Source organism: Vanellus vanellus (assembly GCF_965231255.1).
Source record: "Vanellus vanellus genome assembly, chromosome: 1".
Taxonomy (NCBI): Eukaryota; Metazoa; Chordata; class Aves; order Charadriiformes; family Charadriidae; genus Vanellus; species Vanellus vanellus.
Window position 1 is genome coordinate 43,047,501 of NC_138905.1, and position 16,147 is coordinate 43,063,647.

Here is a 16,147-nt window from a genome sequence, read left to right on the forward strand (position 1 = left end):
ACCTCCAAGTCCTTAGTAAAAGTAGTACACAAGCTGTAGGAGGGGCTAAGGAATATAATCTCTCACTTTTATTGAATTTGCATGGTTTGTAGCTAATGCTTAAAATTTTGCTGTATTCCCATAAACCTTTCTGTGAAAGCATTAGTATAATAAGGCTGTGGTTTCACGGTCACTTTAGGCTGACATAAATTTACACTGCTTGTAAATGGGCAGCTCTCTTGACTGGCTAGTGCGGGCTCAAGGGAACAGAAGTCTGGTTTGTGTGCTTGAAGTGGTCAGGAAAATGCAGCTTAAGAGAAATAGTGTTCCCTGGTAAATTAACATCTACCTGAAAAATCACCTGAGTTTCTCAGTTTGCTTTTAATAACTGTCAGGTAACAAGAAGAGAGTTTTTTTCCTCTTCCAGTAGCTGGAACTAGTAACTCCTCATCAAGGTGCTCCAGGACAGTGAATTTCTTTAGTTCTGGCCTCTGCCTACTTGACTTAACCGTTAGATTTTCAGGGTCTGAGCATTACAATTTCACATTTAAAATCCTGCTGCGATTGTGTGGTATAATAGGTGAACAGAGATGGTATAAATCTTGCTTTTTTTCCTAATGTGATGAAAAAGAAAAAATCATGTGGGACAAAATAATGAATTTAGCCTTCTCTTGTATTTTACTTTTTTTTTTTTTTTTTTTATTGTTATGTCCTCTGGTATTTTTTTCAGCATCTTTACTCCAGATAACACTGGCTAATCTAGTAGCTGGGGAAAACAAAGGTTTGGTTAAGCTGTTACCTTTTTCAAATACAAAGTGAAGCTATGTTTGTGGATAGTAAGAGAATTGGTTGTAATGTGTGATTTCGATGACAGCAGATGCCCTGTTACACTTTCAGGTTGTCTCTTCTGTAGAGATCGCAACAAAGCAGCCTTCCTGCTGGGCTGGCAATGCGTAATTGGTTGATATAGTCAGTTTTTCAGGCTTAGAAAGAAAAATTGAATGCCACAAAATAACATTGCGGTCAAGAAAAGATGTGCTCCACTGATCATTTACGTACTTCATGAAATTGGAAAATTTATTTTTCTGAAAAAAGTATGAATAAGAATAAATCTATAAAATGAAGACTTTGCTGTACTAGTTCTAAGTGTTACTATATTATGGTTTTAAAACTCGAAACACTTTAATTTCTTGAAGATTTTTTTAATGCATAAAATGTCATAAATGTTCTAACTATATAAATAACTTTATTTGCTACAATTTAGTACTACAAAATGTACTAAATGTATTAGAATTTTTCTTCATTTGATTCTTTTTTCTTGTCTGAAATAGGTATGTTGCATGTAACAAATACAGACATGCTCAACCAAAGTTAGTTAGTTTTGAAATTAATATTGAGAGTTTTAGGATTTGCAACTAGACTACCTTCTTGATAGTTTACTCCGAGGTTATAACTGGTATAAGTTTGTAGACTTCTGCTTCGGTATGTTGACATTTGGAAACAGGTATTTAAAATGTGGTTTTCAGACTTAAATTTTCTTTTTTACCTCTCTAAAGAGATAAATAATGCGTGTAATAATTTCAGGGTAAGAATACCTTTGAAATAACTTTATTGAGGAAAAATTTGTAATGTCTGATTGGATTACCAGCATCCAGTTATCGGGAAGGCATTGTGTTTATACAGCTGAGATGAGTGAGCTCCAGATTACGAGAGTCAGAGGGTAGTTTACTTGAACTCCCATGGCAGTCAATAGAGGGCTAGTTAATGTTATTACAGGAAGCTGGAGAACACTTTGGCTGACTAGCCACAACTGGACACAGTAAGAAGTTGCTTCTCATTGTGACCAACAGCTCCTTCTACAGAAATTATTGCACAGCTGAGAGAATGTGGGAAATGAGGAGACCTGCTCATCTTGGCAATAGGAAGTCTCCCTAGCCTTAATATGTCTCTTAGTCACTTAAGCTAGTGGGGCTGCATATGCCTCTTGGGAGAGAAGGTGGTGGGAATTCGTGACTGCAAATCCTTGTTAAGGTTAGGTGCATTATATCGTGGTTGTCTTGACTCAGGATATCCTTATTTTAAAAAAAAAAAGTCTGTCTAGTATAATAATAGAAAAGTTGATCACTTTTTAATAACTAAGTGGAAGTTGGAATCTTTAAACACCTTTCATAAGGTGTTTAAAAGTGTTTCCAGGTACAGATTAAAGAAACAAAGTTTCTGCTTATGGAACTGTATGTTGGGGAAAACTGAGTAAAAGTAAATAACACATTTTAATAAAATAAATTGCAATGCATTTTTAGAATTTCAGAGAACTTGCTGCTTTTTTTGCTTTGCTGTTGCAGTTCTCACACTCTCTGTATAGCTATGCTGAATTCTAGGTTGATACACACAGGCAGTCAGCTGTAGTTTTTGTAACAAATGGAAAATTGTCTAGAAGCTGTATAAAATTCATCATTCGATTTCAGCTTGCTAAGCTGACTTTCACACGCGTACAGGTTGTAAAGAAAAATGGTATGTTGCTGTCCTAGTGATCTGTCAATACAGTGTTTTAATATAAATTCCACCAAGGGAAGCGTTAAGGGTTGAAGTGTTGCCCTTCATCAAAAGAATTAAGTTTTGTAGGGAGCTGCATCTGGTGAAAAACATGTCATGGTCATGTCATTTGTTTCTGAAACCCGTAAGTTAAACATACATAGATCACTTTTGAAGCTGGGTCTGGAGTTGAAGAATCAATAAAGTATCAGTAGGTTCTAGTCATCGCTATTAATCATTCCCAGTTATTTATTTTCTAGAAGGTATTTGACTATGCTGTTTGAAGTATAACATTTATTTGTAGTAGCAGAGTGAGGCTCTGTCAGTTTATGGCCAATAGGTTTTTTTTTTTTTTTAGCTATGCTGTATCACATTTATTAAAAAACAGCAAACAAAAAAAAAATTGCGGTTACTTTTTGTTAAAGTTCTATAAAAACACCCCAGTGTAGGATTTGGCAAAACTCTGCTATTATGTGTGGTATTTTCTGGAAGGTGTTTGAAATCTATGCCAGGGAATACAGTGGCCTGCTTTGCAAAATGTAGAAATGTGACCAGTCAGCTTACCACCCTCAGATTTAGGTCATTTTATAGTATATTGAACTAGGTACTGTTTAGTTTTGCTTATAGATTTTTTTTTTTTTTATTTTATTTTTTTTCCTGAGGAACTTCAGTAATGCTGACTTCAGTGTTCTAATAGCAAGTTTGTCTTTTTTAGGAAATAAAGCCTCAAAGCCATTACAACCATGGATATAGTGAATCTCTTGGACGGAAAAGCCACATTGATGATTACAGCACTTGGGACATTGTCAAAGCCACACAGTAAGTTTATTTTTGAGTGTTAGATTTGTCTGTGTCTTTATTAGTTAAAAACCAGTAAAATGGATTTTTTATTTGCATAAAGTGGAAGGTGAACTGTATCTGTAGATACGGTAGTCGAAGATGTCAGAAGTGAGCTCTACAAAATTACTGTTAAGACAAATTTATGAGCATTGAATGAAAATACGCAGGAGGAATTATGGTGTAAATATAGGTGGTTGCTGGACAAATTGTTGGAAGAGAATGTAGGTTTTCTTCCTGTTGGTACTGATGTTTATTTTCTGTAGGTGATGATTAAGAGGTAAGTGGGCAGCATTGATATGCAAACATGAGGGTTTCCTTGATTTGTTGACATCCTGTCTAGGTTAGAAGAAACCTCTCTGTAACTTCCTTCATTGTCTCTGATTCTGCAGTTTCAGTGCTGCTATGAAACTGTGTTTATTGCTGAGAAAGGATTGGAGGAGTAAACTGTGTGCAAATTTAATAACTGCATTCTTAACGCAGTTAAATTATACAAATTTGTCTTCTATACAGTCTTGTAGTACATACAAACTCACAAGACTTTCTGAAGAACTGTCACAACACTACTTTTTGGCTTGCTATGGTTTACCATTCAGAAACCACCACCACTGTCATTTTTCTTCAATGAGCTAATGTGATAGTTTCCTAAGGTTTTTATTTTTCTTGTATTTTTAATTTGAATGCTTAAACTATTACACATCTTGCTGAGCTATTTGCCACCTCCTTCTCAAAAGAAAATTTTTCTTTCCCTTTTTTCCTGAAAGGCATCTTTTCCTACTGAAAGCAGCTTTGCAGCTCTGCATGTGACACAGGCCCCATTTAGGTTTAGGAAGTACATACTTTCCCGCGCTTTTGGTTTTGAGTTGTGAGGAGTTGAACTTCTTGAAATAGATGTTGACTGATTCTGCAATTGTTGCTCAAAATGCTTTAATAGTAGTACTAGAACCTATAATCCTAATATTAGGGTATTTTTAGAAATGAAAATATTGGCATAGCATCAAATAGCTGCTTCTTAGAAGTGTGGTAATATGACAGCAGAAGTGACTTTACAGGTTACCTGCTTCCCTTCTTCTATGCTGATTGCATGTTTGAAACCTAAAACACATTTATCCCCATTAGCCCTCAAATTTAGGCCGATATATGCTTTCAGCTGAGTTGTTATAATTCTTTTCTGCTTTCCTCTAACAAGCATCAACAGGGCTGTGAGTTACTTGTTATGTTCCTTCCCAGTCATGGCGAAATGTGATTTATGGAGATGATGACATCTCACCAAAGAGGACTATTGCCGCGATTGAGAGATGGGACGCAGCTTGATGCAAGCAGACAGTCGTTTAACCCTTAAAAGTTTTCGAATATATAGAGATTGCATCACAATCTGGTTGGTTCTTTCAAACATGTACAACTCGCCCTACTACTTCTAATTGGCTAAAGAGAATATCAGAAGGCCGTTGTTAGGGGCTTTTCTGGCACTTCTCACAGCCCATTGTTATCACCCCCCCCCCCCCCCCCCCCCCGTAGGTGCGTAGGTGCGTGTTCCGATTAAGACCTATTCATCAGGTGGCGCCTTCCTGCAACCTCTTAACCTCTTAGCAAGGTCTTTGGCCCACAAGCTCCAGCAGGTCTCTGCTTATCACATGTATAGAGCTTGGGGTTTTGCTCTTTAACCCTTCTTCTTCCAAATCACCTTGCAATCCTTGTGCCACAGACTATAGTTTCATATCATAGCCCTAATGGTTATTATCACAGGGAAGGGGGACTGGCAGCATGGGTATTTTATCAGGTGTTGGTATCCAGACAACACTTCCCCAACTAGAGGGGAGCTCACCTTTATTTATAATTATTTGAAAGCCATGATATAAAAACCAGCTGTCTTAAAGGAAAAAATCTCTGAAATTTAAGGCAGGTTTATTACCCACCAAATATCATAAGGCTTGCAATAAAATGAATAATACTGCTAATATATTAATTCTGTTATTGAAAAGATATACAGTTCCTATTAAAATGATGTATTCATTTTTGTAGCAATATAACCTCTCTTTTATATATATGAAAAATAGATGATCGTATCCTCTACCACTTGTCCTCAAACATCAATAGTCATTTAGATTAAAATATCTGCTGACTTTGTTTACTTTAGTTCTGTAAGAAAGAGGCCACAAAAATTTCTGTTAAAAAGGGCCACTTGTCTGTCTCCTAGAACTCCCCTCCCAAGGCAGTTAAGTAAGTTCAACCAAAACATAGAAAAATAGAATAAGAATTACTTTCAATCACTCAGTTTGGGTGGGTTTGTTTATTTTTTTCCAAGTCCAGGCATGTAGCATTCAGCATGGAATTGGCAGCACAATTGTTTTTTTGTTGTTTTTGTTGTTTTTTTTTTTTTTTTTTCTCCAGAACACTTCAAATCTTCCCCTAGAGAGTATAACAGGTTTTTTTAGAGTCATACAGTCAAATGGTAGCTGGGTGCTTGCCATTAGTTAAATGAAATTCTGTTGGTCTCGAGAATGATCTGATGATTATAATAATCATAGAATCGTAGAATGGTTAGAGTTGGAAGGGACCTTAAAGATCATCTAGTTCCAACCCCCCTGCCGTGGGAAGGGACAACTTCTACTAAACCAGGTTACTCAAAGCCTCATCCAGCCTGGCCTTGAACACTTCCAGGGATGGGGCATCCACTTCTCTGGGCAATCTGTTCCAGTGTCTCACCACCCTCAGAGTAAAGAATTTTTTCCTGATGTCTAATATAAATCTTCCCTCTCTCAGTTTAAAAATGTTACCTCTTGTCCTATCGGTACAGTCCCTGATAAAGAGTCCCTCCCGATCTGTCCTCTAGGCCCCTTCTAGGTACTGGAAGGCCGCTTTAAAGTCTCCCTGAAGCCTTCTCTTCTCCAGGCTGAACAATCCCAACTCTCTCAACCTGTCTTCGTAGGGGAGGTGCTCCAGCCCTCTGATCATTTTCATGGCTTTCTTGAGTATCTTTGTTGTTTTTTTTTAAAAAAAAAAAAAAAAAAAAAGTCAAACTGGTCTGTCATCGGAAATGATTCAGTCCCTCTTTATCAGGCACCGTAGTGATAGGATGAGGGGTAATGGTTTTAATCTGAAAGAGGGAGGATGTAGATTAGATATCAAGAAGAAAATTCTTTACTGTGAGGGTGGTGAGACACTGGAACAGGTTGCCCAGAGACGCGGTGGATGCTCCATCCCTGGAAGTGTTCAAGGCCAGGCTGGATGGGGCTTTGAGTAACCTGGTCTAGTGGGAGGTGTCCCTGCCCATGGCAGGGGGATTGGAACTAGATGATCTTCAAGGTCCCTTCCAACCTAAACCATTCTATGTTTCTAGTCATGTGATTTAAGTAGCTAGTCAGTCATTTAATTTTTTTCATAAAAATTGTTGTTCTTACAGTATTTGATGTGCTGCAGTATTAAAAGTTTCTCCTGTGAAAGTAACTAGTTGTATTATTGTTGCAACATACCCAAAAATGAGGAACATAGTACCTTAAACTCTATAAAGATGATGATGAAAAATGGGATGGAAAAACTTTAAAACTTATCTGTATTTCATATATGCTGTTTGACTGTAGAATTGTATTTTGAGATGTTCAGTTTATTGGCACTTGATTACAGAGAAATAAAACAAAGTTAGGAAAATAATGCATTTGCTTTTATGTTTTTCAGTCAAGAGAAAATAAGAGCTTGCAAGCTTCACACATTTTTCCAGAAGAATTTGTTGTTTCGTATCTTGTTGAACTGTTTGTACACTTTACCTTAGAATCATAGAATCATTATAGCTGGAAAAGACCTTTAAGATAATCAAGTCCAAACATTATCTACTACCAAGCCCACTTCTAAACCGTGTCCTGACCCAGGCCTTCTTAGTCCATAGATTGGACACTTACTAAATTAACATGCTCATACATTATGTGCTACAAATGTAGTATCCTCCTACAGTCAAATTAAGACTTTATAGAAAAGAGCGATTTAGCTGATGTTCTCGTTGCAAAGAGTTTATCAGTATTTCTGTTTTTTCCCATTATGTTCCTGATAAATTCTCCCACAGATGTGGCAGCCTATGTGTGCTTTATACCCAAAATAGTCTGTGTCTGTGTTTATTTTGCAGAAACTTGTGCTGGAGTAAAAATCATAGTGTTTGGTTTTAATATCTATTGATATAGAGGACACTTTTCACTGGCTTTGTTATAAACATGTCCAAGGTGTCGTGGTTTGGCCTCAGTCAGTAACAAAGAACCAGGCAGCCACTCACTCGACTCCCACAGCCGTGGGAAAAATCGGCAGGAAAAGCCAGAACTCGTGGGTTGAAATAGTGTAATTTAACAGAACAGCCAAAGGGAAGAAGAAAGACAAACAATAACACCGATAATGGAGTATAAGGACGCGATTACAGTACCGCCGCGCAGCGCACCGACCGGACCTGCACTGCTGCAGCCCGCCCCCGAGTGGCGACTGCCCCCCCCTCCCCGGCTAGCGCCTCTTATAGCCCGGGCATGGGTCACGTGGGATGGAATACCTGCCTCCCCTGCCGGTTCCTTGGGGAAGCTAACCCCATTCTTGCTGGAACCAGGACACAAGGGCTTCTAGGTAGCAGTAAAAGTAGTAGTGTCTTAGCCCTTCATCTCACAGATGTTACAATATGTGTGTGATCTCTTGGCATCTTGTATTCAGTTATAGCAAAATTGTTTGGTTCATATAGAGTTTCCACTGTGTTTCTGACAGCAGAAGTAGGCCACCGTATGTATTTGAAAATCTGTTTTCAAAGCAATAGTAAAAAAATCATCCATTCTTGCCTTTGCTATTGCAATGGAGGAACATTGCATACTAATGCTTAATAAGTACTTCACTTATAACTGCATAGAAAGTCTTTGAATTTCTTCTGCGTCTACAAAATCAGAGGGTGGGCTGTGTACTGTTTTTGTTCCTCTGATATTCCGGGCTCTCACTGGAGCTACAAGGGAATTGAGTGTTGTTTAAAAAAAAAAAAAAAAAAAAAAAAAGTCCTAAGTGATTTAAAAGGGAAATTTAGTGGAGGTATGTTTGGTGTGTCTATTTCTGTCTCTTCTAGCACCAGTAGCCCAGTGTCATCCAAGGCTGGAGTCATAACTTTGAACATAATGTCTTGAGAAGGGTACTGTGTTAACATAATAACTTAAAATTGCTGCCTTTGTTTTGTTTTTAAATCTTTTAAGCTGTGAAACTAATGAAAAGTAGCTAATGTTCACAGGTAGAGAAGTATATCATGGGTTATGACTAGGAGAACAAAATCTGAGGCACATTAATCCCTGTGTCGTGATTTTCAGTTCTCTTGAGAGTGAATAAGCACTTTCTGCTTTTAGGGAACTTCAGCAAATTCCAGCGATGCTGAAAGTATGTTAAACAATCATTATGAACATGGGTATTAAACATTAATGATAGCAACAAGTGCTTCTGTGACCTCTGGAAGATTGATTCCTTGTGCTCAAGTGTTAGGATTTCATTATTGCAAGATTAACTTTTCTGTTAGTTTTATTCACTGAGATCATTCAAAATGAAGTTGTGTGTTGTGAAGTAGTGCAGCACGAAATATGAAGTATGCTGAATCTTGTTCAGGAAAAAAAATTGTTGGATACATTTGAGAACATGCTTTTTTCATCACTCTTTCTCTTCATTCATAGGGTATCTGATAAGAAAAATATGATACATATGGGATAAATCAAATTGCTGAGGGTTGGCCAAAGTGGCAATTACTGCTGGCTTTGTTCAGCTATTCACAGGAGAGGGTGGGCAAACCATGACATAGGTACACATTCTTTACGCCTGGTGATTGGTGCCCATGGAGCTCAATTATATTGCTGACAGTGAAATGTGCCTGAAGTTCACATGGGTGGGTGGGATTTTTTTAGCCACACTAATAGTATAGCCACAACTGTCTAGACAGTTTCAGGCTTTGGAACATATGCAAGAGCTGAATTTCTCATGTCTCCCAACACCACTGTTAATGGTTCTTTAGGCAGCTCTTGAGTTATCCTTGTGCTGTTGAAAACAAAACTGTCTTACTGTTTAACACAAAAAACATGAGACTGTATGAAAAGCTTTGTTAGTATTTGACCACCATCATTCGTGGGAATGAGACTTCAAAAGATAAAAATGGTGATTTTTCTACTAATTGCATTTCCAGTTGAAACAGCTTTGATTTGAGTTATAATGATAGGAAGATGAGGGAGTGAGAGCCTGGCTTACCTGCTGTTTGTTGGCATGGTGATGTGCTCAGTGAATGGAGATTCCTTTCTAGTATCGTGGCCAAATTTTATGTTAATTGTGCAGCAAAGCTGGCAGTGTCTATTTCCAAGAGTTAATGTGCTTGCAGACAAAAGATTAAAAAATGAATTACATATTTAAAATTCAAAAGGCTTCTATAATACTATTTTTGAAATTATTAAATTAAGGCTATCTTTAAGCTGCGATGACAAATACAATGTTACAGGTTAGTTACCGAAATGTCTTAGAGACTGTGATAGTGAAATACCACTTGCACAGTGGTATTTTTGCCCTGGAAGAAGTAGTCCCATTTCTTTCAGAACAAAGCAAGCTCAATAGTATGCTTTAATTATACTCCATATTGATGTTTATAGCATCACCCTCTAGAATTCACCCAGATCCTGAAAATTTGTTAGGTTAATACATCAGTCTCTTGTGAGAATTTGAATCTTTTCCCACATTCCTTTCTTGAAGGGCATAGAGCCCTTTATAACAACATTATGAGCATGATTATGCTGTCTGAAATAGGTAACTTTCTCATTTTGTAACCTAACAGTGCATCATGAACCTTTGGAGAAGGCAAGGTGAAGTCAGCTGCAAATTGATGGAAAAAGACTGTAGGTAGTATGTGAGAGAAGAATGCTGCATTTCTAGGACAGAGCTCAAGAAACCATGACTGCGTCAGATTCAGTGTTTTATTTAATTGTAGAGAGCCTGCTGTTTCCAGGAAGAGGAGCAAATTGTTGTAAATTCCTAACCCTTTTTTGCCAGGCAGATTTTGTCCGTCTAGATCCTTAAGTCCTCTTGTGACAATTGAATAAATTGAAGAGTTATTAAATTATACCTTGTGTGTTACATCTTTTGTAATCAGTTATGATTGAGTTCAGGATGCCAAAATAAATTGCTAGGAACAGACAAACTGATGGTGACTTACATAAAACATTGCTATATACCTCATTCTCAGTTTAACTTTGGAAAGCGTTTTGTTTTCCTGGGAAAGCTCTTCTGATGTATTGCAGAACTTCATGATTTGTTTTGTGGCCAAGTGGTAGGAAGTACCTGTGACTTGCAGTTTGCCTTCCAGTGGGGAGGAGGGGAAGTCTATGATACTGAGCCTGGAGAGGAAATCTATTCCTACTACTGCCTATTGTATCTGAACGCATGCAGTAGTCTTTGCCCAGGGCCTCACAGCAGTGTATTGGTGAATTCTTGAGAGTAGTATTTGTAAGCATCAGCAGAGGAGCATAATTAGAGCACCGTATCATGGCTTCTGCAGGGGCATTGGTGGAAACCATTCTGCCTTGACAGGCTGCGGAGTCAATTCACAGGCTTACTACAGTTCTCCTTCATTTACATATCTCGAGGAAAATTCTTCAGAAAACAGCATTGCATTTTCTGCAAGACTAGAGATTTGCTTTAAGTAAAATTAAAAAACCCACACCCCCTCGTCCTCAAACACCAAAGAACAAATGTACCCCTGTCCCACTCCCCCAAAGACTGACGGTGCTGCTTGGTTATGCCTATCTTGGTAGCATGGTCTAACAAAAACTTGTTACTTTGAAGGACATCCATTTTGTGTTGTGTAGTTAACTTGGTGGGACACTCGTCTAAATCATTTGTGTGTTCTACCATAGCTGACCAATAGTAATGTTGTGGTTTACCCTGTGTAGGCAGCTGAGCCCCACACAGCTGTTTGCTCACTCCCCTCTGGTGGGATGCAGAAATGAATGGGAAGGTAAAAGTGAGAACTCATGGGTTGATAAAGACCGTTTAATAGGGAAAACAAAAGCTCTATGCGCAAGCAAAACAAAATAAGGAATTAATTCACTATTTCCTATCGGCAAGCAGGTATTCAGCCATCTTCAGGACAGCAGAGCTCCATTACACCTCACAGTTACTTGGGAAGACAAACACCATAACTCCAAATGTCCCCTTTCTCTTTCCTCCAGCTTTTACTGCTGAGCACAGTGTCATGTGAAACAGGATATCTCTTTGGTCAGTTGGGGTCAGCTGTCCCAGCTGTGTCCACTCTCAGCTTCTCGAGCACCCTCAGCCTTCTTGCTGGCGGGGCAGTGTGAGGAACCGAAAAAACCTTGCTTGACTGTAAGCACTGCTCAGCAATAGCTAAAATATTGTTGTGTTATCAACACTGTTTTGGTCACAAATCTAAAGCATAGCTCCATAGGAGCTACTAGGGAGAAAATCAACTTGATCCCAGCCAAAACCAGTACGTGTAAGGAAAATCCTAATTCATTGCATGAAACATTTATATGATTGCCTCTTAGACTTTACAGAAGTTAGCATTATTTTGTTCTTGGGTTCTTTGTATCTTTCCAATAACTTAGAATATTTTATTAACATAATTCCTTCTTCTTGTGTAGTAGTACTTATTTAAGCAGGGGGAGAGTCAGCTAAATTCAGCCTTAGGTAGTACAGTTTTTTTCCACTGGTGACTGTTAAATGTAATAACAAGGCTGTAGGTCAATAATTTCTTATGTTATCACTTTAGTTAGTTGTTTTAACTAAAGGCAGCAGGCTTGTCTACGGTAGGAAGGGTTGTCATAAGAGTTGACTGGAGTAGACCGGCCTGTCAACAGAAGGGTGTGTTGCTATTCTATATGAATCACTTCCCAGGTTACCTCCAGCTGTTGTAATGTGCTAGTGTGATATTTACTGCAGTAAGATCAGAATTTGCTGTCTTGCTTTCAGAAGTCTTCCTTTCCCCCATTTCTTCTGTGTCTCTTCTCATTCCTCGTTCTTGGCTAACCTGCCTTTAGTAGTCCTAACCTGTTTCAGTGGCCCTTTCAGCTGGGGGCAGGGGGAGATCCGGAACAGTACCTGTTAAGCCATTTGAAGAAGCATTCAGAACTGCTGATCTAGACTGGGATTTCAAAGATAGTGTGCCTCAAGATTGGCCGGACTTAGAACTTTATCAGTTTTCCTGGCAGTTATGTGTGTCTGAGTATGTGTATCTTGTCTAGCTGGTTGTATATTTTTAAGTCTTTGTAATCCAAACCTCTTCTCTCTTCCCCCCCATCCCCACCCCCAACTGATTAAAAATGAAACTTCATCGTCAAAATTATTCATGACTGCTGCTTTTTTACTCAGTTGGAGAGACCAAATTTTATAGGCTTGTTGCCAGTCGGTATGTATTGCACACAATAGTCTTTGTTCTGATCTTTTGTAATGTTTGGAAAGATTATGGGTATGACAGCAATTTCTAGCATTTTTCATAATTTCTAGTGCAACTTTCCTAAGAAATTGAAAACAACATGATCTAAGTAGGCTGTTATGTCTAGTACTTCTTTTTTAATAACGTCCAACTAATTTATGTGCTTCAAGCCTGTGATAGACTTGGAAAGCATTCCTGAGCTGCTTTGATTTGAGTCATTTGAGGCTTCACTATGGGAGCGCTGTCCAGATTGAGTATCCATTCAAATACATGAAAGAAAAAGTAAGAATGATAACTACCCTGGAAAAAAGGTCTTGGCATTGGTTACACAAGCTGATCAAGTGGAGCAAAGGAGCCTTAAGTTGTCTAAGGCTGTCTTTTCTGCAGAAACTAGAACACAGAAGCAGCATAAGGAAAACTTACTTAAATTCCAAGTTTGAAAGGGTGTTAACGTTCTGCTCTAGCAGAAGTCGGATGTCATGAGGCATTGATCTTGATTTCAAGGTTTGTCCACACATCAGTCTCCACCTTGAGACTTGAGAAATCCCTGTGGGTTGTACAGGCATTGAAATATAATCTTTACATGCCTTTCTTCATTTCTTTTATTTTCAGTAAAAATAGGTGGTAAAACAGTGTAAGTATCAAGACAAACATTATTTAATGTTGGAGTTAGTCCTGCATTAGATGCCTAAGTGATGTTTATGCTTCATGAATTGTTTCAACTTTGAAAATGTATGCAGGTTTTTTTCAAATGAAGGTAACTCAGAATATAATAGTCATCGTTAATGAAATAACTAATTTCGTATTAAAGTACAGAATTTTTAAGTGTTATTAAAAAGTAGATGGTATTAACTTATATCAGACAAGTTGCTATTTGTTTGTTATCTGACAAGAAAATTGGGAAGTGTTTGACCTTTGATAGTGTTTGTAATTGATCTGATGATCTTACCAGAAATTTAGGAAGATACTGGGAAATTAGTTGGCTAAGCTTTTTTGGTCTTCAAGAGATGGAAAGGAAGGAGGACAAAGGTGGAAGAAACAAAAGTAGTGGAGTCCCTGGGAAGAGAAGAGTTTTATTTATACGCAGTTTAATACTTGTCTGTATTTAGCCTTGCTCTACTGTATAGTTAGCTGTGGAGACAAGTTTTCTGTAAAATCTTGAATTGGTTAGTATAACTTCTGCCAGTGGAAACTTCTTGTTGCAAGAGATTTGTAATCATGTAGAAACAGAAAGTAAAGTTTCTTCTCCATTTCTCTTCTGTTGAAGCTTTTGTCTTGTGACTATAAGCATGGTGTTTGCTGAATGCATTTTTATCCAAGGTAACAACTTTGAAAATTCTTGTTTTCTTCTTCAAGGTATGGAATATATGAACGATGTAGAGAGTTGGTGGAAGCAGGTTATGATGTACGACAACCAGACAAAGAAAACGTAACACTTCTCCACTGGGCTGCAATCAACAACAGGATAGATCTGGTGAAGTATGTATTACACTTTGAGTTAAACATAAACTAATCGTGTCCTTAAAAATGTTGATTTCTCTTTTTAAGTTGTTAAACAATCTTAATTCTCCTAAAAACTCAATTTTCAATTTTCAAATTTAGGGTTGGGGGAGTAGTCAAAAGACCTAATTTGCATTTTGGCAGAAATGTTTTGATGACACAGTTAGCAGAAATAAAACCTATTAAGTGTCTAGAAGTCAAGCTCAGACGCTTCTCGGATGAGATAAACCTGTGGAACAGCTGTTCAGCTACACATGCAATTTCTTTATACTGTGGTATACTTGTTGAAATGTCAAATTTCTTTCTTGAGGAGGGGAAATTTGATGCTAGATGGTAGTGAATGTTTTTCAATAAGCAAGATTAATGTGATGCAAGGGGCAATTTCTACTTCATTCAGCATTTCAAGAAGTTTAACTTAGATAACTTCTTTGCATTTTAAAAACACAGCCATTACAATATATAACATTGCAGCACCTCTCATTTCAAGTAATAACAATCTTTAATAGTGGGATTTGCAGGATTCGGGGTATCTTTTGCTTTTCAGTTTATAAAATCTGGAGTGTAATACTTGGGACTATGTTTTAAAACCTGCTAATATCTTTCAGAACATGGAGAACTTAAATACTGAAGTTCTTAGTACTCACTGATTTACAAATCATGAGTGTATATAGAACGTTTGGGGTTTTTTTTCCACTACCAGTAACAAAACAATGAATTAAGTACATGCAATTAAATCTACATACACAAAACATTATTGAATCAGCAGGTTTCTAGAATATTTGACAGAAATGGCACATCTTCAATCAGTCCACTTCTCAGTTGGCATAAACGGCACATCTTCAATCAGGTCACTTTTTGAAACAGCTCTTATTAATGAATGTATGTACTTCACATAAAAACAAATGCAAAACAACTTCATTTATGCACATTCTCTCCATGTATGTCCATCACGAGCACCTTCTTCAGACCAGGTCTTGAGTTTCTAGAAAACTTCAGGTTCGCATTTCTCATCTTGTTTTTAACAAGGACATCAGGACTTTCTGTGTCCTGATGCAATTTTTTTAAAAGAAAGTTAATTACATAAAGACAGGTAAATAGATAAGGTTAAATAGATAGAATCATAGAATGGATTGCGTTGGAAGGGACCTTAAAGATCATCTAGTTCCAACCCAGCTGCTATAAGCAAGGACACCTTCCACTAGATCAGGTTACTCAAAGCCCCATCCAACCTGGCCTTGAACACCTCCAGGGATGGGGCATCCACAGCCTCTCTGGGCAGCCTCTTCCAGTGTCTCACCACCCTGACAGTGAAAAATTTCTTCCTAATATCTAATCTAAATCTTCCCTCTTATAGTTTAAAACTGTTACCCCCCCATCCTGTCACTGCATTCCCTGATAAAGAGTCCCTCCTCATCTGTAGGCCCCTTTTAGGTACTGGAAAGGAAAGCCTTCTCTTCTTAAGGCTGAAAAACCCCCATTCTCTCAGCCTGTCTTCATAGGAGAGGTGCTCCACCCCTCTGGTCATCTTTGTGGCCCTCCTCTGCACTTACTCCAATGGGTCCATGTCCTTCTTATGTTGTGGGCCCCAGAGCTGGATGCAGTACTCCAGATGTGGTCTCATGAGAGTGGAGTAGAGGGGGAGAATCACCTCCTTGCTGGCCATGCTTCTTTTTATGCAGCCCAAGGTACGGTTGGCTTTGTGGGCTGCAAGTGCACGTTGCCAGTTGGCATTGAGCTTCTCATAACCAACATCCCCAAGTCCTCCTCCACAGGGCTGCTCTCAATCCATTCTCCGCACAGCCTGTATTTGTGCTTGGGATTGCCACGACCCACATGCAGGACCTTGCACTTGTCCTTGTTGAACTTCATGAGGTTTGC

General features: G+C 38.2%; 1 protein-coding gene across 1 annotated transcript in view; it reads left to right on the top strand.

Moving 5' to 3' along the window:
- ZDHHC17 (zDHHC palmitoyltransferase 17) overlaps positions 1-16,147 on the top strand; it is a gene marked incomplete at its 5' end in the record, with an annotated part of 81,295 nt that overhangs the window by 17,102 nt on the left and 48,046 nt on the right. The window contains 2 exon segments of the mRNA XM_082493742.1: positions 3,227-3,330; positions 14,126-14,248. Coding sequence (XP_082349868.1) covers positions 3,227-3,330; positions 14,126-14,248 — 227 coding nt within the window.